Genomic DNA, 22,935 nt, shown 5'->3' with positions numbered 1-22,935 from the left:
AGTTCCGCCTCTGAACTGCAGAAACTACTACTACTACTACTACTACTACTACTACTGCTACGACTAAATATCAAAAAGTCATTTTTTAAAGAGCAATCAGTTTTAAAGAATTATACACATCCGCGAGTGATCTCTCATAGAGGAAGCAATACCACGAGAAATTACAGGAGCAAAAATACTTTCCGGATTAGCATTTAAAAACGACAGGTCAAGTCGGAACCAACCTTAGTTTTTATGTATCTTCAATAACAACCAGGTGTAGTTATAAATTAGCATCCTTAATAAAGTTGACAACTGTTCACTCTAATTCTGATTTATTTAAATTATGTCGTCATTTCGAAATTAGTGTTTGACTTGTTTTTCCATTATTCCCTTGTAATACAAGAAAAGACAAGCGACCACGATGCAGTGTATGAAGCGGTAGTACTTCAAAGTAACGAGTAACCTTTGAACGGAGTCCGGCGGACGGGGGTGGGGGGGGCGGATGTGGGCGGAGGGATTGTTTCCTGGTGACGCAGTTGGTTGCTAGGTGGGAATGAACATGACGCGTCCTCGCAGGGAGGCGGGCTGCTCAGTTTACAGGTCGAGCACCACAAGGCGAGCAGCTCCGTCCTCCGTTGCGCCGTCCCGGGGATCCGAGCTCGAACATGGCTCTCTGAGTTCGTGTCGTTGCTGGACCCGGTGAGAACTCGTGCTTTGCTTTAGCAACGCACACACCCCCCCACCCACCCCCCCAGCGCTCTACGTTTCCTCTGCAATGATGGAGTAAGTCAAAGTTTCTATCCACACAGCTGTGCTCCTCTGTCGTGTCATAGATTTGTTTTGTCTGCTTTTGTACAACTCTTTGGTTTCTCTGCTTTAAATAATTTAGTATTTTTAAACATTTTCAGGCTATATTCCTTATAGAAGCTTGTTGTTATATTTTTTAATATATTTTTTTATAGTTGCCTTTAGCTCCATGGTTTGGGATTTTTGTTTGCTGTGATAATAATGCGGGTAAATTCTACGTTTTGCATGTTTTCCGATGGCAACATATTTTATTCCATCCTATTTTCTTCAGAGGAAAAACAACAACAACAACGACGTCACGGTACTGTCTCTTTAAGGTGTTGCCAGGTTTCTATTTACAAGGCAATTTATTTTCACCTGCACTGCTCAAATGATGGAACGGAGGTAATCGCATAAAAAAAAAGTAGCAGATGAGCTGCTCTAAAGCGATCTAATGCTCAAGGTGTCTGGAGACCGTTAGCCTGCTTCTTGACAACAGTTGGTCCCGTGTGTTTTGGAGATGTTATCTACATTTTGCTTCGAGACAAAGACAAAAGGACACCGATATGACCTCTCCACTAACAGCCATTACGAAGTTTTTTTTTTTTTCTTTAGGGTTGCTCATTCATTCAAATTCCGTTTTAAGTCATTTACATCTCTCTGTATATGCCTGCTGATATTCTGTTTGGAGACGCACTGCTTAAAACGTCTTGATTTCTTTACCATTAACAGATGGCGTCCCGCTCAGGAACATTCCGAGGGCAGCAGAATGTTGGACCCGATGAGTTTCCTGATTCCTGTTTCTCTTCGCCCTCTAGGTGTCACCATGCCCACCCAGCCCTGCTCTCTGTGGCCCACCTGTCAGACGCCGCTTACTCTCAGCACATGCTCGGACTTGGATTAAATCTACGTACCGGCCGACAAAACGATGGCAGCATCAGCTCCTGTTTGGAGGACTCTTCGTGTCTGCCCGGCAGACCCCCTCACTCTCTCTCACCCACGGGCTAACCACAGCCAATCACAGGGGGGCAGGGGGGAGGTGTCAGAGGAGAGTCAGCACTTAATTGGTGAGTTGCAGCAAGTAGGTTTTTTTTATATTTCTCCCCATTTCAGGTGGGCTCAGCACTGCAGCACATTCGTCCTTCTCGAACAGTAAGTAATAAGCTAGCCACGCCTGCATATAAAAACCTCGCTTCGGATGTACGATCGTTTATTGGATTACGGCTATAAAAAAAAAAAAACCTGCTAATCCGGATAACTGATTTTTTTTCTTTTTGCGTTGACTGGAATTATTTCGCTGTATTATTATATTATTATTCCTTTGCACCAAACGGCATGTAACTGTTGCATTTAATGTCTTTTCTCTACAGGTAATGGTCTGACTGACTGGATGACGGAAGAAGTGGATTTCTCGTCGTACCTCCCAAACCCTCCTTCCCCTCCCTCGTCCACCAATGCCTCCCTTCCGCCTTCGCCCCTTCAGAATGACATCCAGGTGCCCTCTGACTTGGAGGTCATGACCTCTTTGCTGCAAGAGGAACTTGCCCAACTCGAGGACTACTTCCTGTCTGAGCCGCTGCCAGAGAAAGGGCAACGGGTGGGGCGATGCGACAGGGGTCCCCTACCGGCGGGTCCGCCGCCATTCGGTCAGATGGCGTACTCGTCGTACGCCACGTCCAGCCAATCGGAATCCAATCCACTTCTTGTTACCCTGGCAACGGGAGAACTGGACCTGCTGAGCATCTGCGGCGGGCCCATTGGGCGATCCAAAAATCCTAGACACGCCCCGTACAGCTGCAGCCGCCCCGGTGGGTGTGGTAGGAAAAGAGTTTCTGATGGTCTGCGGTTCAGTGACGGCTTTGACAACAGTTTGTTGGGTTCCAAAGGCAGTAACCCGGGCAACGCGGCGGTGACGCTTACAAGCACCTATGGCTGCGTAGAGGAGCAGCAGCTGGTTGGGAAAAGCTACTGCCTGGGCAGTGCAGTGGAGGTCAGGCGATGTGCTGCTCTACCCAAAGAGGAGAAGAATTGCTGTTTCAGTCAAGATGGTGGGAAAGTGGTTGTTGGTGGCTTTGGCTTTGGTGGATCACTTGAAATCCCACATAAGAAAGAGGATCTACTGATGTATAGCATGAGGGAGGTCAGCGGAGGCGCCGGTAACGGCGAGGCGCCGCACGGCATCAAAACAACTACGGAGGTGACCAAAGCCAGCGTTTCTTGGAAATCGGATAACAACGAAGGTTGCTATCCTCCGGCAGCGTCACAGTCGGAGGCCTATCACGGCTTCTTCGGCAACATCGAGGAGCAGGTGAAATCAGAGAGCCTGCAGATAGGGCAGCATGATTTACGCTGTCATTTTCTGGAGGAGCAGAGCCCAGAGTGTATTCTCATGGCCAGGGAAGGTCTGACCTCGGAGTCTTCGGGGCATCGGCAAGCATGCGGGCTGAAGGAAGACCACTGTGCTTTAAAATACGAAGTGGACATCGTTCCAGCTGAAGGCGGCGAACGCAAACAGAAGAAGAGAGATCAGAACAAAACGGCCGCTCACAGGTAATCTTCCGTTTCCACCTGATGATGTTTGGCCGTGATTTGATATTTAAAGATGGCATTTATTCTTTTTTTTATATTTTTTATATTATTATTAAATGCAGGTATCGCCAGCGAAAAAGGGTGGAGCTAGATACTTTGGAGGAGCAGCTGCATTGTCTCGAAGGGAGGAACCGGGAGCTCCGGGACAAGGCAGAGTCAGTAGAACGAGAAATCCAGTATGTCAAAGATCTGTTGATTGAAGTTTACAAAGCCCGCAGCCAAAGGCACAAGCAGGACGCAACAGCGTAACACCGAGGTCCTGCACATCTGAAGAGGGAGCAACAGGGAACATGTCTCACACTTCCTCTTTTTCATGGCATGGCGATGCATGCTTTGCTGTTGTGAGTTGTTTTTTTTGTTTTTTTACATTTCAGTTCAGCACTCTGTCCAATGCCTCCATTGCTTTCACTCTAATCACTTGAACCTGCACTGTGGCATTGCAATACTTTAAATGACAATCATTTTTAAAAAGCTGCCATGATGTGTGAGTCTCGATTATTCATTATGCAGGTCGAATATTTTAATCGCCTTATAGTGGAATCGAGGTCAGCAATAGAATTTGTACCGTGTCACCTTTTTTTTTTTTTCAGTTATTGAAAGCGTCATATGTGTTTGTCAACATGCGGGTTCTCAGACTTCATTCCACATTCCAAAAAAAAAAAAAAAAACCCACACGATGTGGGCGAATTGATGGGACACAACTTGTCCAGGGTGCACCTCGCCTCCAGCCCCCGACGCAGGATAATCAGCGACCGGAATTGGATGGAGGGTGTTAGATTCTAAACACATATTTTCCAACTAAATAAATTTCTAGAGTAATTTGTAGCGTCTCTGGTCAATGAAGTTTCAAATGCTGTTTAAAAAAATTAAAAGATGGGCTTTGAGTGGAAAGAACAAGAGCCAAAAACCATTGTCATCAACCTTAGTAAAAATGTAACATTTTTACTAAGGTTTAATATTACTTTTTTTTTTTAACTGTGTGACTTCAAGTTTAACATAGTTTTAATAGTAAATAGAATTTGTAGGTTTTCAGCAAGTGATCCCCTTTTCCTCTTGCTGAAGGTCAAACATCAACATTCACCCTGCTTTGACAAAAAAATGTCTTCTGTATTTTCTTTTTTTTTAATTTCCCGATATTTGCTTTACTTTTAATGTAATTGTTTTGTTGTTGTTGTTGTTTTAGCAGTTATTGCAAATAATGTCCAAATTATACATTCTGTAACCAAACGAGAACTACTGTACTTACTTTGCACTGTTTGGATATTTTAATGTATTTGTTGCAACTTGAAAAATGCTCTTTTTTTGCATATTGCAAATTGTACAATCTATTTTGCAGCTCAGGATATGCCGTTTGTCCTCCAAATATCAGTGGATGATCCACAGCAGGAGACTACACATTTCTAGTTGTAAAGATCACTACTGTCAACTTCCCAGATTTCCTGGTGAAAAACCTTTTCCTGCAGAACCAATATTCTAACTAGTGGAGTTTTAGCAGCATCTCTGCACACTTTCCCACATATATGCTATCGCTCTCTTGAAATAGGAAATATAGGATTTCAGAAATGAGTTGGAGTTTCTCACTCCTGACTGTTTAAGGCGATACAATTTGTAGGCCTCTGACTGATCTGCACTAACTTTTGTATGTATGGGAGTGTTAGTCCTTCCTGTGTAGGAAATGAACTGTAAAAGCGCATTAGATGATTCTCAGAGGTTTTTGCGGTGTTGGCTTTGCTGTGAGGATATAGTCTAAATTATTTTCCAATCCATTTGTTGCTAAATAAATAACCACTGCTACTGTGAAACCTTTTTATTTATGACAACCTTGGATTTAAACTTGTTTATTTATGTTTGTTCTGATTTTGGAGAGAAATTCCTGTCATGTCTGAGCCTTTGGGTATTTTCAGATCTGATTGGTTAACCAAAATTGTTTCAATGACATTAATCGCTTTGTGATTTCATGTTGATTTAAAAATCATGAATATTTTCTTTGTGTGAAGTTGACTTTCTTTACTGAATAAATAAAATCAGTTCATCAGTTCTGTCTGTTGAGTGTTTTTTCCCCCCTGGAAATAAATTTGTTTACAGATTGCTTATAAACAAAATAAATAATCTGTCAAACTATATTTAAATAATTTTGTCTATATTATAGACAAAAAAGAATCTGTTTTTCAGGAGCAGTTGGATGCTGAAAAACGTGCTCCTAAATAAGCCGACAGCTATTTTATTTATTGTAATTATCATCATTATGGCTCCGTCTCAATTAATTCTCCGACAAGCAATAAATATTCCGACAGCCCGTTAGCCTGGATGAAATCAATTTTATTTAGGCCCACGCGGACTAAATATGCAACATTAAACTAATGTCCCTCAGTTTTACACAAAAGTTTTAAACCTCCGTATAACTAGACACCTTTTATCTTTACTCGCCAATCAATGACCGACGCAGACGTTAATTTCCACACCTCGTCGTTGCCCACATTCACAGAACGAACATTCGTCATCTTTACCAAAGACAGTTTTAACTTGTGGAAATAAAACCCGACCTCATTTTATTCTCTGACCACATTCAAACACTAACAACAGACTCAATTCAAGTCAGAACAAAAACAACTATTCAGATTTTCCTTCTATTAATTAAAATTCAACTTAAGAAACACAAATAATGGAGGATAGGAGCACTGTTTGGTCCTCTTCGCCGTACTGCTGAACACACGGACGTGTGCCACTGCACACTAGAATTAGTTACTGATCACATCGAACTCTGCTGTCGTTCCTCCTGAACTGAACTGCGCTGGCAGCGCTGCCATGAGACGGTGGTAGTCACACTGGGGGGGTCCGCACTGGGAAGCCTTCAAAAGTCTCTCAAGGGCATCAGAGGATATTAGGACCTTTCAATCAAGGACAAACAAAAGGATTAGTGCACACAGTTTTAGAAAATCTTGTCCTTTAAAAATGAAATGACTTTGCATGCTAATACCAAGTCAGAGGGCCTTGAAGAAATCCAAAGGAAATGTCGTGAAATCTTTTCGACCATTAACAAAGTGAAGGAACTCTTTTGTACGACTAACATTGACGTCAGCTAAACTGCGAGAACAGAAACCGACCGACATCTACGCCTCCTGTAAAGTGTTTCGTTACCTGTCGCACCGGGTCCTCCCTGCTGTACAAGCACAGGGTTGCTATGGCAGCCTGTCTCACGGCATGATGGAAATCTGTGCATGCAGCTCTCAGAAGCAAGCCGAACGCACCTTTCTCCAACAGCGTGGACACCGCGCCGTCAACATTGATCAGGTTAGCCAAAGTCTCACAGCAGTGGCGACGCGTCAGGGCGTCGGGATCAGTGATCAGCGGCACCAGCTTGGGCACCGCCGTCCGGGCTTCCTCCAACCACCCGCACCGCTCCTCGTTTTCCAATCTCTGCTCTGCTGTGGAACCAAAAGCACCACCGCGTGGCGTGCCGCCGCCCTTTCCATCGGACGCTCTCATTGTAAGCGCTGCGAGATGCCCCAGCCAGTTCCCGACCGCTCTGATAGCCGTCCGCCGGACGGGCAGGCTGGAGTCGTGGAGACAGTCGATCAGCTTTTGGAACGTGTCAGGTTGGAGGGTGGGGTGTAGAGGGGGGCTGAACGGATTCAAATTTCCCAGAAGTCTACACGTGGCAGCTTTGATCTGGCCGTGAGGGTGAGACAGCGCCTGGTGCAGCACGGAGGCTTCCAGGTGCAGCTGATGGTGAGAACAACACAGGGTTACTTGGGATAACGCGATTAGGAGCCGCTCGGCAGAATCCCAGAGCGCACGCTGCCGCAACAGCTCCAAGAGCAGAGAGCTGGCGGTTCGGATTTGCCGAATCTGGCGGCTCTTCGTCTGAGGTGCGAAAAAGCACGGCAAAGCTTCTCCGAGGGGGGGGAACCACCGATTGGGATCGAGCAGGAGCAAACAGCTGAGCAGGGAGAGCGGCAGCTCCAGCAACGGGGTCGGAAGAGATTGAATCGCCTGCCAAAAGCACGATAAAACAAAAATCATCAAGACAACTCGTCACAGATCAAACAGCTGGCAGCAAACAACACGATATCACAAGAGACATCAACGTGTGCAGCTGCGTGCGCCTGATGGGAGCCCATCGCAAGGCTGAAGCCGCGTTGCATCAGAGGATGTTTGCCGGAGAGGTCGTTACTGGAGCACGGGAAGATGGGAAGAGCCGAACCTGCAGCAGGCTCGCAACAACGCCGCAGCCGTCATACAGCTCCAAGATGGCGCACGCGGCGTCTGAAGGCAGGTCCAGGGCGAACGGAAAGCACAGCAGTTGGCAGCTCAGCAGGTTGACGCTGTGGAGACCCGCGTCCTCCTCCGGTCTCCCGGGACCAGCCGCAGCAGACGGGCGAAGACTGGGAGGGGCAAGAGATGCTTCAGGTTAGCTCTGGGCGTAGCATGCGGCGCTGCTCTCACACCGGTTCGGCACAAAACGAAAACAGTAGGTGAATTATAAAGAAGATGAACGCCAACCAATCGGTGCCCAGCAACCAGCAAAGAGTGTCCACGCATGTGGAAGTGGGCTCAGAGAACAGAGGAGCGCACGAGTACGGATCCTCGGCGAAGACGAACTGCACGGCGCAGAGAAAGGAACGCAGCCCTGACGTAAAGAGAGAACAGAACCATCGGTCAACAACATCAAGAACCGTTCCTCTAACGGTGCGAGTCGAACGCTTGCTCACCATTTGCTGAAAGGAAGTTGCCGTCTGGGTTTCTCTTTGCTACTGAAGCACCGACTTTTTTCCAAAGAGCCGACATTACTGAATCCAAACACGAAGCTCCACGGCCGTTTTCATACTGTTTTACGACAGGAGGCGGGATTAAACATTCAGGCCCGCACCTGGCACGCATCCCAGTGTAAAGACTCGCCGCGCTGCGGTTTAGCGTCTGACCTCTTCGAGACCGTGCAGGAGTAAAGACAGGAAGCCGTCAAAGAGTCCCCAGCCGGGAACGGGAGGCTGCTGAAGCTGGCGAGGAAGAGGAGAAGACGGATCACAAAAAAAAAAAACAACCACTTGGTTTTATAGTCAAATACATAAATGACACCTGAAGGAATCAGCACCTCGTGTGAGTCCGATAGCAGGTCCTTGAGCAAGGCGGTTAGAAGGTCCATATCAATTTCAACATCAACATCATGTTGTATCATTAGAGACAAAACCGAGGCGGCCGAAGGCTAAAAAAAGAGACCACACAATATGAGATACAACCGACAGTCCGACAACAGTCGTAAAACTTGCAGTACAGCGATACTTACTGCCAAAGACACGAGGCCCGGCTGGCTGAGAATGGCGATAAAGGGCTTTGTGAATTCCTCCAGTCTGCGGAAAGAGAACGGTTCAGCAGCGGTCACTCACGCGCACCGCATTCAGAAAACAGCTAAAGCAGCGGGACGGGCGCGCTCGCACCTTTGCTCTTCTATCGCCCAGTCGGGGTGCTTCACCGAGTAGACGCTCAGCACGGCGATCATCTCTCCCAGTGCTGACACGCTCCACGCTTGCTGAGGAGGAGGGCAAGTAAGGTCGAGAAATACTGCTGGAGGAATATTGTATTGACCAAACGGGTTGCATTCGGACAAGAAAAAAAAAGAAAAGAAGAAAACCTTCGTGAAATTTGAACTTTCGACTGCAACAGAGATGAGGTCAAAGAAGACGCGGGGCAGACCGAGTCGCCGGCCGACGAGGCGGGACTTCTCAAAGTCAGAGGTCTGAATCAGGCTGCGCAGGACCTTCAGCGGTTTGTGGATCCACTGAACTTCTGTGATGTCACCGTCTGCTAGCTGGCCCAAACAGAGAGACTGAACGTAAACACGGCTTCAGTGGAGAATCGGATTACGCTCAGTGACAACAGCAATCTGTTTACCTGAGTTCTAAACGCCAGGAGATCCGACTTAAGTTCTGCTATGATGCCGCTGTAGAACTGCTCAGTGGTTGAACTTGAGGATAACTCTTCACACTCGTCCTCGCTGTCAGCGCCCTGAAATATCACAAAACCAGTGACGCCACTGTGAGACCAGATAAACCAGAGACGACGGTACAAGTGTTTTCAAAATGCATGACGTCAGTGGAAAAGTCAGTCAGCACTGACCTGTGGAATCATGAGACTGTCCTCACTGTATCCCTGCAAGTCCCGTCCACTGTCCTCCCCGATCTGACTCCTGCAGAGGAACATTGAAAACACCGGGAACAAACACCGATCTGAAAGGCCTCTTCACGCTCGACATGTCCACGTACCTGAGCTTTGATTTAAAGGGGGGCGGATCCTTTGGCTTGAGGCTTTCATTGCTGGCTTTCATGGCCGTGGGTCTAGAGGCAGCAAAGACATCGCTGGAGGGGGGCTTGGCTCTCGGGGTAGCTGCTGCTGCTGCCATCGCAGATTTCACAATCTCTTTCCCCACGTCATCCTTCTTAATCTGCTCGAGCATCGATTTGGTTTCGCGCCTCACTTTCGCGCCGTCGCGTCTTTGTGGCTTCTCTTTGCGGTTGTCACTCTGTTCTCTGACCTTTCGCAACAATCTGCTCACTCCGGACGCCGCTGCCGTCTTCTCGGACGCTTGGAGGCGTTTCGGGGTCGGCGTGTCAGGACTGGGGAGGGCGACGGCCAGAGGGTTGGGGACACTTTCGTCTGAAGCGACTGTTCCGGCACATCAAAAGCGGGACGGAAACATACATGTATTTGTTGTAAACATTTTCAAATGAAACTGGGATAATCTATCATCACCTAGAACACCACCGGCAACAAAGGGATGGTGCAGGAGGTCCGGCCATGACAACCGCTGCTCAGGGTCTTTGGTCAGCAAACCTTTCAGGAAACTCTGTGAGGGGAAACACCCGCCGTCACTATAGCAACACCCGACGAGCGCCGTCACTATAGCAACACCCGATGAGCGCCGTCACTAAAGCAACACCCTGATCCGACACGACTCGACTGCGGCTCCAATGTACCTTGCAGGTGTCGCTCATACTGTCTGGCCACTGGACCGCCTCTTCCACAATCATTTTCACCAGCTGGCCGATTGAGTTGGTGTAGAACGGTGGCTCCCCCTGGTGGAGCTCATAAAGAATACAGCCCAGAGACCACAGGTCAGCAGAATGGTCGTACGGCTTCTCCGCCACCAGCTCAGGGGACATGTAGAGAGGAGTTCCCTTGATAGACGTCAACACCAAGGTGGAGGCGCTCATGGACCTCGCGAACCTGCGGCACGATCGCATCACACACGGTGGATCTTTGATTGAGTTGATCAATGGCGCCGCTTTTTAAAATAAACTGCGTCTACCTACCCGAAGTCGCATAGTTTCACCACGCCACTTTCTCCCAGCAGTACGTTTTGTGGCTTCATGTCACGATGAATAATGCGATGGGAGTGCAAATAGTGCAGAGCTGAGACCAGCTGGCATGCGATCTCTCTGACCTTGGAGGAGAGGAGTGAAAGAACAACCGTCACATCTATGAAATCTACCCGGTAACAAAACTCTATGCAAAGTAAATAAACATACCCTGCTCTCCGGTAGGAGTCCAACTTCCTGCAGAACCGCAAACAGCTGACCCTCGGCATACTCGGTTACAATCACAACCTGTTGCAATCATATACGAAGTCATGGAATTACAAAATACTTCGATATGATTGGTAGGTGACAGAATTTCAGCGAGTCTTTTGTGCATTCTGTGTGTTTGAAGGAGGTTTTTTTCCTTTCCAGGGATTGTTCTTGTAATGTGGTAGAATTTATCTTGTGATTTGGTGCAATATAAATAGTCTGAATAGATGAAATAACCTTTTTTTTAAAATAAAAATTGGTTGTTCGTGTATATGAAAGAGACTGATGAGACAGTGGCACGGTGATAGCGCTGTTGCCTCTCACAGCAAGAAGGTCAAAGGTTCAAATCGGACTTGCGGCCTCTAAACCAGTGTTTGCATCTGCATGTTTGCCCCGTGTCTGCGTGGATGTTCTCCAGGTTGTCCAGGGTGTGCCCTGCCTCTCGCCTTTTGACTGCTGGGATCGGCCCCAACACGACCCGTGACCCGGTAACGGACAAAGCAATTTAGAAGATAAATGAATGAATGAATGAATAAATATGACGTTTGTTGATTTATTGACTCATTTTATCGAGTCTCTTTTGTGCTTGAAAACACAACATTTAGGTTAATAGCCAGCGTAAAATTACAAAGTAATATGTTAATAAATCGCATGTAGAAAGTACAGAATATACCTTCTCTTCAGTTTCAAAACTGTCATAGAGCTTCACAATATTTGGATGCTGAAGACCCCTCAAAATCTCCATCTCCTTCTTGAGGCTTCTCAGCTCTTTTTCTGAAATGCCTTTCTTTGGAATGAACTTCAGAGCCACAACCTGACGGGCACAAAAGAACAGCCGGTGACACTGGAGTCAAATAACACACTATAAAGCCACTATCCCAACACGAACTGCTTACTTGGCCCGTCATTTTCTTCCTGCCCTTGTAAACTCGACCGAAGCAGCCTGCTCCCACTTGACGCTCAACATAATACGAATCCATGTCGGCCGAGAATATCTCGCCAACTTCACCAAACTGCGAGAGTTGACTTCTAACCGAATATCCGTTATAGGAACGTTCCCGTTTAATAAACAAACATGTCACACGGGCACGCTGCGACTAAAAATGTTAAACGTTCCAAGACGAGACTTATAGCTAGAAGTTCGTCTCTAATGCTAGTTTAGTTCGTTCCTGCGATGTGACGCTACTTTTTTAATGTTTAACGTCAACAAGCCTGAGTGCCGTTTCACGATAGAAGCTTAATTATAACCAATTTAATCTGCCGCAATTTATTACACATTTTAATAGCATTTAAAAAAAAGAATATAAATGTTCAATATTTTATCTACGAACATATTCATAAATGTTTGACAAAAGTAAATACTGGCTTTTCTGTAGACACCACAAAGGTGGGGTCCTTAGCCCAGCAACCAGCGCAGCGTTCATAGCAACAGACTACTGCTAGTTTAGTTAGTTCCTGCGATGTGACGCTAGTTTTTTTTATGTTTAACGTCAACAAGCCTGAGTGCCGTTTCACAATAGAAACTTAATCATAACCAATTTAATCTGCCGCAATTTATTACACATTGTAATAGCATTAAAAAAAGAATATAAATGTTCAATATTTTATCTACGAACATATTCATAAATGTTTGACAAAAGTAAATACTGGCTTTTCTGTAGACACCACAAAGGTGGGGTCCTTAGCCCAGCAACCAGCGCAGCGTTCATAGCAACAGACTGGCAAAACAAAGTTGCGGCTGAACTGACATCATCCGAAGAGGAGAGGGCGCCACACCCTGGATGTTCCACTCGCCACAATAACGCGATCTACCTTCCATATTCCCATTTTAGCAGTTTTATGTGTTGGTTGACCAACCAACTCCCCCTAAATTAATTATTTAGTCTGTCTCTGCCTCCCTCTTTGTCCGCCACCATCTGCCATCTCAGTCTTCCCGTGTCTGTGGTTGAGTGCGCTTGTCTATTTTAAATTTGAGTCTGTAAAAAGAACAAATAAAGTTACATTTACAAGAAGGCCAAGGCTGGAGATTATTATTTAGTGTCACCAATTCGCCCTAATTTGCATGTTTTCTGTGGTGGGAGAACCCGGAGAGAACCCACGCAGACACGCGGGGAGAACATACACAATACAAAACCCCACAGAAAGGCCCAGGTCGGATTTGTAGTTGTATTTTTTTTTTTACGCTGCACTTTAACGAAGGACTCCAGTTCTTCTCTTATCCGCTGGGTGTCGCTCGAGATTCACGCATTGAAACTCACGCGACGTGACATCAAAGCTTTTGTAAACCGCATTAGAATAATTTGTATCGTGTTCACTTCACTCCTATTCCCTCCTTATGCCTCTTAATATCGATGAGCATCGATGTTCCATTAAAGCGTCTTTCTTGCAAATTACAATTAAGAATAGGTTTATTCCTATAGATCCAGGATGATGGTCAAATGATTTTTTTTAATACATTTTTAAATGCCGACAATGTTGACATAACTTTCCGACAGATTTCAATGCACACAATCCTGCAAGTGGGGGGGTTGTGCTAATTCATTTTGTGATGTATTGTGATGATAAGACAGCTTTTCGATTCATTTGTGGAGCCCGCAAAAAAAAAAAAAAAAAAAAAGAAGCCTCAAAACACTCCCCCCTCCAAGGAGAGAGATTAGGTTTCCAATTTTTACGCATGACGAAAACGCATAAAGCCCACAGCATAGGGCAGTGGCGTCAGCAGACACAGGTGGAGAATGGGAATGGGTCATGACCAGGAGGAGTTTGCGCTGAGTGGACTCGCATTGTTTTAGATTCATCCTGCGCATTGCATTATGATCGTCATCCCGAACTGTGGATCTCACCGCTTCCATTGAGCTTGCAGAGCCACCGCCGCCTCGATTCCTCTGTCGGTCCGTTGCATTCCACACCGAATGCAACCATCGTCATGTTTATCAGAATAACCTGTCTCCTCTCCTTCGCGCTCTCGCTCTCTAAACTTGCCCGATGCATGGAAAGTGAACGCTGCTTCCCGATTAGATTGGATAACCGCAACCATGACAGAAAGGATTTTGACAGAGACGTGGTAAAGAAAAGTGTCATAAAAATTCACGCTTTCCAGCAGGAACTAGTGATCGATTTACACCAGGACTCCAATTTCATTGCCCCTTCTATTTCTCACCGAGACGCGCCCTGGCTCTCCAGCACCGACGCCGCCTCTGACTTAAGCCGCTGTTTCTACTCTGGATTTGTGAACTCTGACAGCTACTCTTACGCCGCCCTGAGCCTCTGTAAAGGTCTGCAAGGCGCGTTCGCGTTCCGGGGCTGGGAATATTTCATCAGCCCCGTGCGTAATGACACTGGAAGCGCGGAGGGTGAGCACATCATCCGGCGCAGAAGCATCCGCAACCTGGCATTCAATTCGACCTCTCGGTGCGCAGTGGGCAGCGACGTCAGCCTCCAGGTTGCGCAATCGCTGGAGAAATACAAGCAACTGAAAGATTCCAGCAATGTGACCGAAACGATGCTGAAGAGGATGGGGAGAGCCAAAAGGTTCGCCTCGATCCCCAGGTACGTGGAGACGCTGGTGGTCGCAGACGCGTCCATGGCGCGCTTCCACGGAGATGACCTGAAACATTACCTGCTGACCCTGATGTCAGTGGCGGCGAGGCTCTACAAGCACCCGAGCATCCTGAACTTCATCAACGTCGTCGTCGTGAAGATCGTGATTATATCCGAGGACGACAAAGGACCCAAGGTGTCGGGAAACGCAGCCATGACGCTGCGCAACTTTTGCACGTGGCAAAAAAAGATGAACAAAAACAACGACAAGCATCCAGACTATTGGGACACAGCGATCCTGTTCACCAGAGAGGTAAAAAAAAAAAAAAAAAAAAAAGAGTTGTGTGTCATTGTTCACATCATAACACGAGAGGAAGTGGCATTTAGTGACGCAGAGAAATCTCAACATCAAATATATTTATTAAATCAAAGTAATGACAAGAGTGAACAAAAATAAAGACTCTTTGTGGGGGCATGTTCATGTTTGGGTAGAGGGCGATTATCCATAATGACGCAGGGATTATAACACGGGTCTAACACGCACGCTTCTCCACCTCAGCAGCACCATCAGAGCTTTTGGAGCGCGCAAAGACGTGCGCTAAGAGGCGCTCTTCACGGCCCTTCAGAGGAGATAGTTTTATCGACTTGAAACACGCCTCGGAGTTCTCTCTGCACTCCAAAAAATATTAGGCAAGAGAGACGGTGTGAGAAATGAAGTCATAACCCGCACTGATCTGCGGTGAACTCGTTGCCTCGTGGAATCTGGCCTCCACGGAAGAGTCAGATCAAACCAGCAGATGCATATTTCATAATAACTGAGAATGAATCTGGCCAGGATCACTAAAAAAAAAAAACCTTTTCAATAGTGTTTTCCAACACACACACACACACGCACACGCACACGCACACGCACGCACGCACGCACGCACGCACGCAATTCCTGCTTCTCCATTAGACTTGCCCCTAAGCAGAGGAAGGACAAACAGAGGAATGTAGAAGGGGGGGTCCTCTCTCTCTCTCTCTCTCTCTCTCTCTCTCTCTCTCTCAGATTAGGTCATGACACAGATGGTCTGTATTTTCCATCAAAATAATCCAGACATGGACTTGAAGGTGTCTTCAGGTTTTTGGGTCATCAGATCTTCTTGGAGGATTCATATTATAAACTCTGGACTTAAATACTAGACTTGTCTACATACACTGAGTCATGTAGCTCTAATATGCTATACAAATCTGAATGACAGTCATCAAAGGTTTCAGTATTTAAGATAGTAATGTATCCCTGCCATAGAGTCCAGACTGTGGTGGTGGAGGCTGATGCCTCTGCAGAGACTGATGAGACTGAAGCGGTCGATGGAATGATGGAGTTGATGAATCTGTGCAGGAGTTGGGCAGTATTGGGAAAGTGGAGGGAAGCATGAGAGAACTATAAATTTGAGTTCACGAGAGAATAATATCTAAAAATGCAACAGCAAGATAAAAGGGCAGGAATGGTTTATGTTTGTGAACAGCTGATATCGACAGAAGATAAAATTCTACCTTCTCAGCAAATGAGCAGATGTAAAAAAAAATAGTCCATCTTCAGTTCATTAATTACTTCATGATTCAATATTAATCATATTAATGAGTTATATTGTTCAATTGTTGCAGTTCACCTTGGCTTTCAATGGGATCTTAAGACCTTCATTGCCAGATGTTTATCAACCCATAATGTAATTTGTGTGTTTTATGAAGACCAACTTGAATTTGTGCAAATGCAACCGTCTCTAATTGACAGCCAGAATGATTGTTACATAAAGAATGTGCGTGCAAGTTCATTACACAGATTATATGTGAAGAGCCAGTCTCCAAATGTTTCTGTTGCACCCAGAACACAAACTATAAAAGGCCAGATGTTTGAACTAAAATGTTTACACAAAAGAAACATTTCTTTACTTAGCTCTCTATTAAAAAAACAAACAAAAACATGTATAAAAGCACAAAAGTGCAAAGATAGATGACAGATGTCGGAAGTAGGCCACAGCAACAAACACACTCATTTGTTCCTTCTCCCATGCTTGTCTTGCAGTTTTCAACTTTTTGCACAAATGCTCAGATGTCATCTGCACATGAGCACGTCTGAACTGGATTTGCACAGGCCAACTATTGTGGTTTTGTGGTTTATGCTTAGGAATGATTTGTCTTAGCACTCGAGGTCTTTTTATGCGTGCGTTCAGTACAACGCGGGATTGTAGGGGTGGTGTGAAATGAAACCGCTGATGCAGTTTTATCCGTAATAGCTGACAGCTTTGGTTTGTCTCTTATTCGATGTGTTGTTTATGGGCCGGAAGGTCTCTGTGGGATTTAAATCCCTTTCTTAGGATGTTCAGCTCCAAAGGTACACGCTCTAAAATCGGATTCTCAAACCTTGTGGTGGAAAAATAGGTCATCTGGAAACTCTGCTCCGCCGTGGAAATGCTGTGATTGGGGACAGCTACATTACGTCATAGAAGAAGGTGTGCTCTAAACACTGTTGCCCACAAAAACTAAACTGGGTGGTGGAACGCCTTGTTTAATGTGTGACATCTTCCCTTTGACTTTGACCATCTCAGACAACATTTGTGTCGTGTGTCTATAGGACCTATGTGGAGCGTCAACATGTGACACTCTTGGCATGGCAGATGTCGGCACCATGTGTGACCCCAAGAGAAGCTGCTCTGTGATCGAAGACGATGGCCTACCCTCAGCCTTCACCACAGCTCATGAGCTCGGTGAGTGCTATCAAAAAAATCAACAATACACTTTAGTGGCAGTGCCGTGTTTCCCATAGTGAGAGTACATACGTACAATCGTAGGTAAACATCTTCTGCCCTTTCGACAGGACACGTGTTCAACATGCCGCACGACAATGTGAAGGCCTGCGAGGACGTATTTGGGAAACTGCAGGACAACCACATGATGTCTCCCACCCTCATTCAGATTAACCGCACCAGCCCATGGTCTCCCTGCAGCGCCGCCATCATCACCGATTTCCTGGACAGTGGTCACGGTGAGCTTCCATGACCCAAGATCCGTGTCTCCAACTGCAGACGTGTCCTGGAGGCTTTAGGAGTAGTCCATCGCCGACTCTCCAGCTCAGATCGAGGAAACTGCCACTATAGTCTAACTGTTAGACTATAGTGGCAGTTGGCATCGGCAGTGGATTATAAACCAAACTGTCTGGTTTAAAATTCATTTTGGGCAATGCAGGAACCAGGAAGAACTCTGCTACTTGTAAAACTTTCCATCAAGAGTCTGACAATGTGATTGAAGTGCAATGCTAAATGGGTGGATTACTTCTCAACCGTCTTGGAGGCTGCCGACTGTGGTCAACAAACTTGCACTGGAGTGATGATTGCATTAGTAGAACACTTATGCCTGTCTATTATTCATTCACATAATCAAAACATTCACAATTCTCCTTTTCAGTGGCTCAAATTAGCTCTTCCATGCATTTTTCTTCGGTACTTTTGACATTTTCTTGTTTTGACTAAAAGTTTTTGAGGTAAACAGCCTCCTGATGTTCGGTTATGACTAAAATAGTTTGAGGTAAATGCAACGGAGTGCATCTGATGGCATTTCAGTGTCCATCTATTCCTCAGATGCGACATCTGCAGAGCCATTGACAACTTTGTACTATGCCCACAGAAAAAGACTAGCAAAAAACCAAAAGGAAAAGTATTTGGTTAAATGCTGATTGTCTGCCAAGCAGGCCAGACCACATGACTTGGCCTTGGAGCAATGCTAAACGTTTGTTTTAAAGCCTCCCCCCCACATCTGTCCCAAATTAGAGGGCTTGTTGAGGGAAGAGTCACCACGGTGGTTTGGGTAGTGACGTGTATCTTGTCCAGCGTTTCCCATGCAGGTTTACCCCAAATAGACAAACCTTTTTTTTTGGTGTGTGCTTTTTTTGTTGCCCATCTGAGAGATGGTCTGAGAGGGAAGGAACTCAAACTGGTGCTGAGCCAGACCCAGATGAACATTTTTGACTTGACAGGGATGGATTTCTATCTTACATTGTTAAGATTTGGCTTCACCTGGCTGTCTGCCATAAATCCAAACTTCAAAAACCAGTGGGGAGAAACAAACATGCTGCCACATGTTTTAGGCAGTATTTTAAACCCCTGCCTTTCTCCACACACACATACAGCATCAGTCATCTGTGATAAGAGAGTTCAGGGTCAGATATTTTTAGTTGTTGACCAACTTGCATTGTATGACCAAATATGTAGTGGAAAGGGGTGAAACTGGCTTACCACCGATTATCTTATCCGGCCATCATTTTTATCCGTTTTGAATTTACCAGCAGGATAATAAATAGTTCAAATTAAACAACCCCCCCCATGAGGGTAAAAACAGTCTGTGTTTCCGAGTGATAAAAGAACCCCCCCCCCCCCTCTCCTGGGAACCGTTTCACCCAGTGTCACTGATCTTTCATTTTCCACGCAGCTGGTTGCCAAACTCATGCAATTGTTGTTGTGTTCCTGGAAAGGTCCATTTATTGCAAATGGAGGTCGTGACTTTGACCTTTGCACTGCACTTGCAATGAGCAGGCCCCTTTGGTAAATAGTTTAGTGTAAAGGGCTCAAGCTGACATCTAAAAGTATAGACTTATTTCTGCATAACTTTATTCCTAGAAACTGTTGAACAAGGGGGATGAAACAGAAGATGATACGGCGAGGCTTCACAGCGAGTTAGAGGATGAGATGGGCTTAGCTGTGTGCTGGACACTCAGGCATGTTGTGTCTGTGTGTGGCATGTGGCGTACTTTGTATTGGACTGCATCAAACTGTGCCTTCACTTCCAAGAGCCCAAATCATAAGGGCAGAATCTGTTTACTTACCTCAACCCACAATCCCACCCTGATTAATGGATGCATGTTGAACATGTCAGTAGAATAGCGTGTTCTTGTACGACTGCGTTCTCATGTCACACATGAAGATAAGCTCTGAATCCTGAGATTTACTGACCCCCCACTCCCCTCTTCCAGGGGAATGTTTGCTTGACCAGCCCCAGAAGCCGCTGGTCCTACCGGATATGATGCCAGGGACATCCTACAATCTCGACCGTCAGTGTGAGCTTGCATTCGGTGAAGGCTCCAAACCTTGTCCATTTTTGCAACCACCGTGCAGCCGTCTGTGGTGCACAGGAAAATCCAACGGCCTTTTGGTGTGCATGACCCGGCACTTCCCCTGGGCCGACGGTACCCACTGTGGGGATGAACGCGTCTGCGACCAAGGAATCTGCGCTGGCAAACGGGCCCAACATACGAAGGTAAGGCTCACCCTTTTGTCTTGGTGCCGACAGCTGCCTCGTAAGGGACTTGCCTTTGCTATTTTACCGTCCACAATATGGAAAACTCTTTTTTTTTTCTTTCTATTCCCAGCTGGATGGCCGCTGGGGAAAGTGGGGCCAGTTCGGTTCCTGCTCACGCACATGTGGAGGCGGTGTCCAGCTGTCCAAAAGAGAATGTAATAACCCAGTTCCTTCAAATGGGGGTAAATACTGCCAAGGTGTTCGGGTCAAATACCGCTCCTGCAACCTGAACCGCTGCCTTCACACAGGTACGGGTCATTAAAAACTGCCAACTCTGCCCACTGACATTTTTACCCCTAAAGCCTTCCCACCTCTCACCTTCTCCTCCCCTCCTGCCCCGCCTCGTAGGTAAGACCTATCGCGAAGAGCAGTGTGAGGTCAGTGGCCACAATTTCAACAGCAACCGGATCGCGCCCTCTGTCGTGTGGGTCCCGAAGTACTCTGGAGTGTCCAGCGATGACAGATGCAAACTCATCTGCAGGGCTAACGGCACGGGCTACTTCTATGTCCTAGCACCCAAGGTAAAGAGCAACACCTCAAGTGCTTTTTCTGGGCAAATGTAAAGATTGTGCGATCGGTGAGTGTGAATAAATATCATCCAGCTGCCTCTGGTTTCAGCGCAAAGCGCGAAGGAAAGACTGAAGGAGGAGGAGTGCAGTGGAACTTCTTCAGATAGCAGGGTGTAGCGTGAGCTTCCACAGCAGTGAGACAGAGTTCAGGCTTTCATACATCACGCTGGTTTAGTGAACGCTCAGAGGAAGAGTCACAGAGCTGCTGAATGTTTTAGCCACAGCAATGACCTAAAACTCAGTCCAGAGTCATTTCTGAGTGTGGATATTTTATTTATGGTTTTTACACCTGAGCTGGAGTTTGGTGCAGTCGGTATCAATTGTAAGAGTTTCAGGTGGATCCGGATGAAATTTACAGGAAATGTTGGGAAATTTTCATTAACATTTCAGTCAATGGAGCTTCAAAATGTTGTTCCTTAATATCTCATTTGATTGTTGACTGATTTATGGAATTTGACACAGTCATGTAAGGCGGGGGCCTCTAGCTCACCACCAAATTTAATCTGGATCTGATTCTGAATGAGGTCAGGAAAAAATATTACATTTTAACATTGAAAACACAGTTTACGGAATTAAAAATGCAGCTACAAATACACATAAACTTCGACTCAAAATCAGTGAGGAGAATCTTCTATCTATCAAGAAACAGGCAAATAAATTCAAGCAACAAACTATTATGGTGGCTTTTCTGGAGCTCGATTTCAAAAGTGTACAGTTCACGCACATGAAATGCTAATCTTAAAACTCACCTAATCTCAGGTTGTGGATGGAACTCCGTGCTCTCCAGACACCACAGGAGTTTGTATCCAAGGCAAATGCATCAAGGCTGGCTGTGATGCCAAGATTGGCTCAAACAAGAAGTTTGACAAGTGTGGAATCTGTGGAGGGGACAACAAAGGCTGCAAGAAGGTGTCAGGACTCTTCACAAAGCCTGCGTGAGTACGATACACACTATCATGACAGCCTTTAGAGATCATAACGTCATCATCTTCACCGGCTTACGTTTTGACTCACAGGCATGGCTACAACTTTGTGGTCATGTTGCCAGTGGGTGCCGCCAACATAGACATCCGTCAGCGAGGCTACCAGGGAATGACAAGCGATGACAACTATCTGGCAGTGAAGAACAGCATGGGTCACTACCTGCTCAATGGAAACTACGTGGTGTCAGCTGGCGAGAGGGACATCATGGTGAAAGGCAGTCTGTTGCGCTACAGCGGCACATCTGGCCCTTCAGAGACCCTGCAAGCTGTTAAGCCCTTAGGAGAATCTATAACTGTGGAGGTGTTGTGTGCCGGGCAGATGACGCCCCCTCGCATCCGCTACTCCTTCTACCTGGCCCGGCAGACCAAGGAGGACAAGGCTATCAAGAAGGAAGGGAATGCAAACTCTCATAATAGCGTCCTGGCTGAGAACAGTGTCAACGAGAAGGCAGGAGACACCCTGACAAAGTCTTATATCAAGGAGGATCCTGGGAAATGGATATCTGCAAGCTGGGACAAGTGTTCAGTGACTTGTGGCAGCGGCATCCAAAGGAGGATGGTTCAATGTCTGAGGCTGGACAGTAAGCCGGGCTTGGACTGTGATCCTTCACAAAGACCCTCTGCCACCAGAGTTTGCGGAGACCCATGCCCCCAGTGGCATATTGGACAATGGTCAACTTGCTCCAGAATCTGTGGGAAGGGCTTCAAGAGACGGCAATTGCAATGCAAAACCCAAACTGGGCATTTGCTCCCACGAGACCACTGCACTGGCTTGCGGAAACCGCAGGAGCTGGACTTCTGTAAGCTAAAATCTTGTTAGTGTCAAAAACCTGTAAAGTACACATTTGTTATGTTTGATGTGGACTGAATTGAATTGAATTATCTCATGCGTAAGTTGTGACGGGTGCAGATTTTTTTCCACCCGTATCATTTGACACTTGCTTGGAAGAACAACAAACTTATTGGAATTAGAGTGAAAGGCCCAAATCGCAGGATGAATGCTTGGAAGACTTTTTTTTTCACCATCACTCTGACATTATCCAGGTCAAATGACATCATAGAGTAAGACATTTTGTTGAATTTATTTCAGTGTCAGAAAACACAAAATATCCATTTGCAAGCAATTAATCCAGTTTGCATTATGAGCCTGGAACCAATTTCATTGTCATAACATTGTTAATCTTGCTAGTTCAAAAACTGAGATTAATTTTACAAATAGATCAGCGACACCTTCTAGTTTTCCAAAATGTGATTATTTATTTTTCTAAAAAACCTGTTGATTTACAACTATGGCAAATTAATGTTAATAGAATTCTACAAAAGCCACTGCATCGTGCATTGTTATCTCAAAACTAAGAAATCACATCTGCACTACACAGAACTTTTTTTATTTTTTTTAACTCAGAGCCAGTCTTTTATACTCGAATCAATGGCAGCGGTTTGTCAGCTGCTGCTGCAGCCAGTTCAGTGACATCATCAGACTGCACACAAAATTTGCATAGCTCATGTAAGATGTGGTTTAGCCTGATATCACCTACCCTCACATACACACGCATGTGTACTACTTGCTCCCTTCATTTCTGCTACAATCTT

General features: G+C 45.9%; 3 protein-coding genes across 3 annotated transcripts; 2 read left to right on the top strand and 1 right to left on the bottom strand.

Annotated features, from left to right (window-relative positions):
* Positions 1–1,696: 1,696 nt before the first annotated feature.
* Positions 1,697–3,606, top strand: atf5a (activating transcription factor 5a). Its single transcript, XM_068744329.1, has 3 exons — positions 1,697–1,835; positions 2,139–3,318; positions 3,420–3,606. The coding sequence occupies exons 1-3, from the start codon at positions 1,697–1,699 to the stop codon at positions 3,604–3,606; spliced, it is 1,506 nt and encodes a 501-aa protein (XP_068600430.1).
* A 2,084-nt stretch (positions 3,607–5,690) lies between these two features.
* Positions 5,691–11,899, bottom strand: stk36 (serine/threonine kinase 36 (fused homolog, Drosophila)). The gene is made up of 19 exons (XM_068744328.1): positions 11,816–11,899; positions 11,593–11,733; positions 10,881–10,958; positions 10,665–10,795; positions 10,329–10,578; positions 10,105–10,198; positions 9,618–10,017; positions 9,472–9,541; positions 9,247–9,360; positions 8,987–9,163; positions 8,793–8,884; positions 8,642–8,705; positions 8,450–8,560; positions 8,280–8,354; positions 8,070–8,184; positions 7,861–7,987; positions 7,562–7,742; positions 6,496–7,350; positions 5,691–6,245 (listed from the first exon to the last, which is right to left on the bottom strand). The coding sequence occupies exons 1-19, from the start codon at positions 11,897–11,899 to the stop codon at positions 6,096–6,098; spliced, it is 3,309 nt and encodes a 1,102-aa protein (XP_068600429.1). The 3' UTR covers positions 5,691–6,095.
* Positions 11,900–13,845: 1,946 nt separating this feature from the next.
* LOC137900238 (A disintegrin and metalloproteinase with thrombospondin motifs 15-like) lies at positions 13,846–22,162 on the top strand. The gene is made up of 8 exons (XM_068744299.1): positions 13,846–14,772; positions 17,074–17,206; positions 17,317–17,484; positions 19,465–19,748; positions 19,861–20,038; positions 20,139–20,311; positions 21,119–21,294; positions 21,376–22,162. Exons 1-8 carry the CDS (start codon positions 13,846–13,848, stop codon positions 22,160–22,162), a joined length of 2,826 nt encoding a protein of 941 aa, XP_068600400.1.
* Positions 22,163–22,935: the final 773 nt, after the last annotated feature.

The sequence above is a fragment of the Brachionichthys hirsutus genome, chromosome 10, assembly GCF_040956055.1.
Source record: "Brachionichthys hirsutus isolate HB-005 chromosome 10, CSIRO-AGI_Bhir_v1, whole genome shotgun sequence".
Lineage (NCBI taxonomy): Eukaryota > Metazoa > Chordata > Actinopteri > Lophiiformes > Brachionichthyidae > Brachionichthys > Brachionichthys hirsutus.
The sequence above is the reverse complement of the archived record's forward strand: the minus strand, read 5'-3'. Positions and strand labels throughout refer to the sequence as shown.

Excerpts from the sequence above, each read along its gene's own strand:
- stk36 (XM_068744328.1), bottom strand. The coding sequence starts at position 11,899 with ATGGATTCGTATTATGTTGAGCGTCAAGTGGGAGCAGGCTGCTTCGGT. Across the intron at positions 8,706-8,792 it reads TGGGCGATAGAAGAGCAAAG|ACTGGAGGAATTCACAAAGC; the intron begins GTGCGAGCGCGC and ends CTCTTTCCGCAG. Across the intron at positions 7,743-7,860 it reads TGGTTGCTGGGCACCGATTG|TCTTCGCCCGTCTGCTGCGG; the intron begins GTTGGCGTTCAT and ends TGCCCCTCCCAG.
- LOC137900238 (XM_068744299.1), top strand. The coding sequence starts at position 13,846 with ATGTTTATCAGAATAACCTGTCTCCTCTCCTTCGCGCTCTCGCTCTCT. Across the intron at positions 17,207-17,316 it reads CACCACAGCTCATGAGCTCG|GACACGTGTTCAACATGCCG; the intron begins GTGAGTGCTATC and ends CCCTTTCGACAG. Across the intron at positions 20,312-21,118 it reads TCTATGTCCTAGCACCCAAG|GTTGTGGATGGAACTCCGTG; the intron begins GTAAAGAGCAAC and ends ACCTAATCTCAG.
- atf5a (XM_068744329.1), top strand. The coding sequence starts at position 1,697 with ATGGCAGCATCAGCTCCTGTTTGGAGGACTCTTCGTGTCTGCCCGGCA. Across the intron at positions 1,836-2,138 it reads GGAGAGTCAGCACTTAATTG|GTAATGGTCTGACTGACTGG; the intron begins GTGAGTTGCAGC and ends TTTTCTCTACAG. Across the intron at positions 3,319-3,419 it reads AACAAAACGGCCGCTCACAG|GTATCGCCAGCGAAAAAGGG; the intron begins GTAATCTTCCGT and ends TATTAAATGCAG.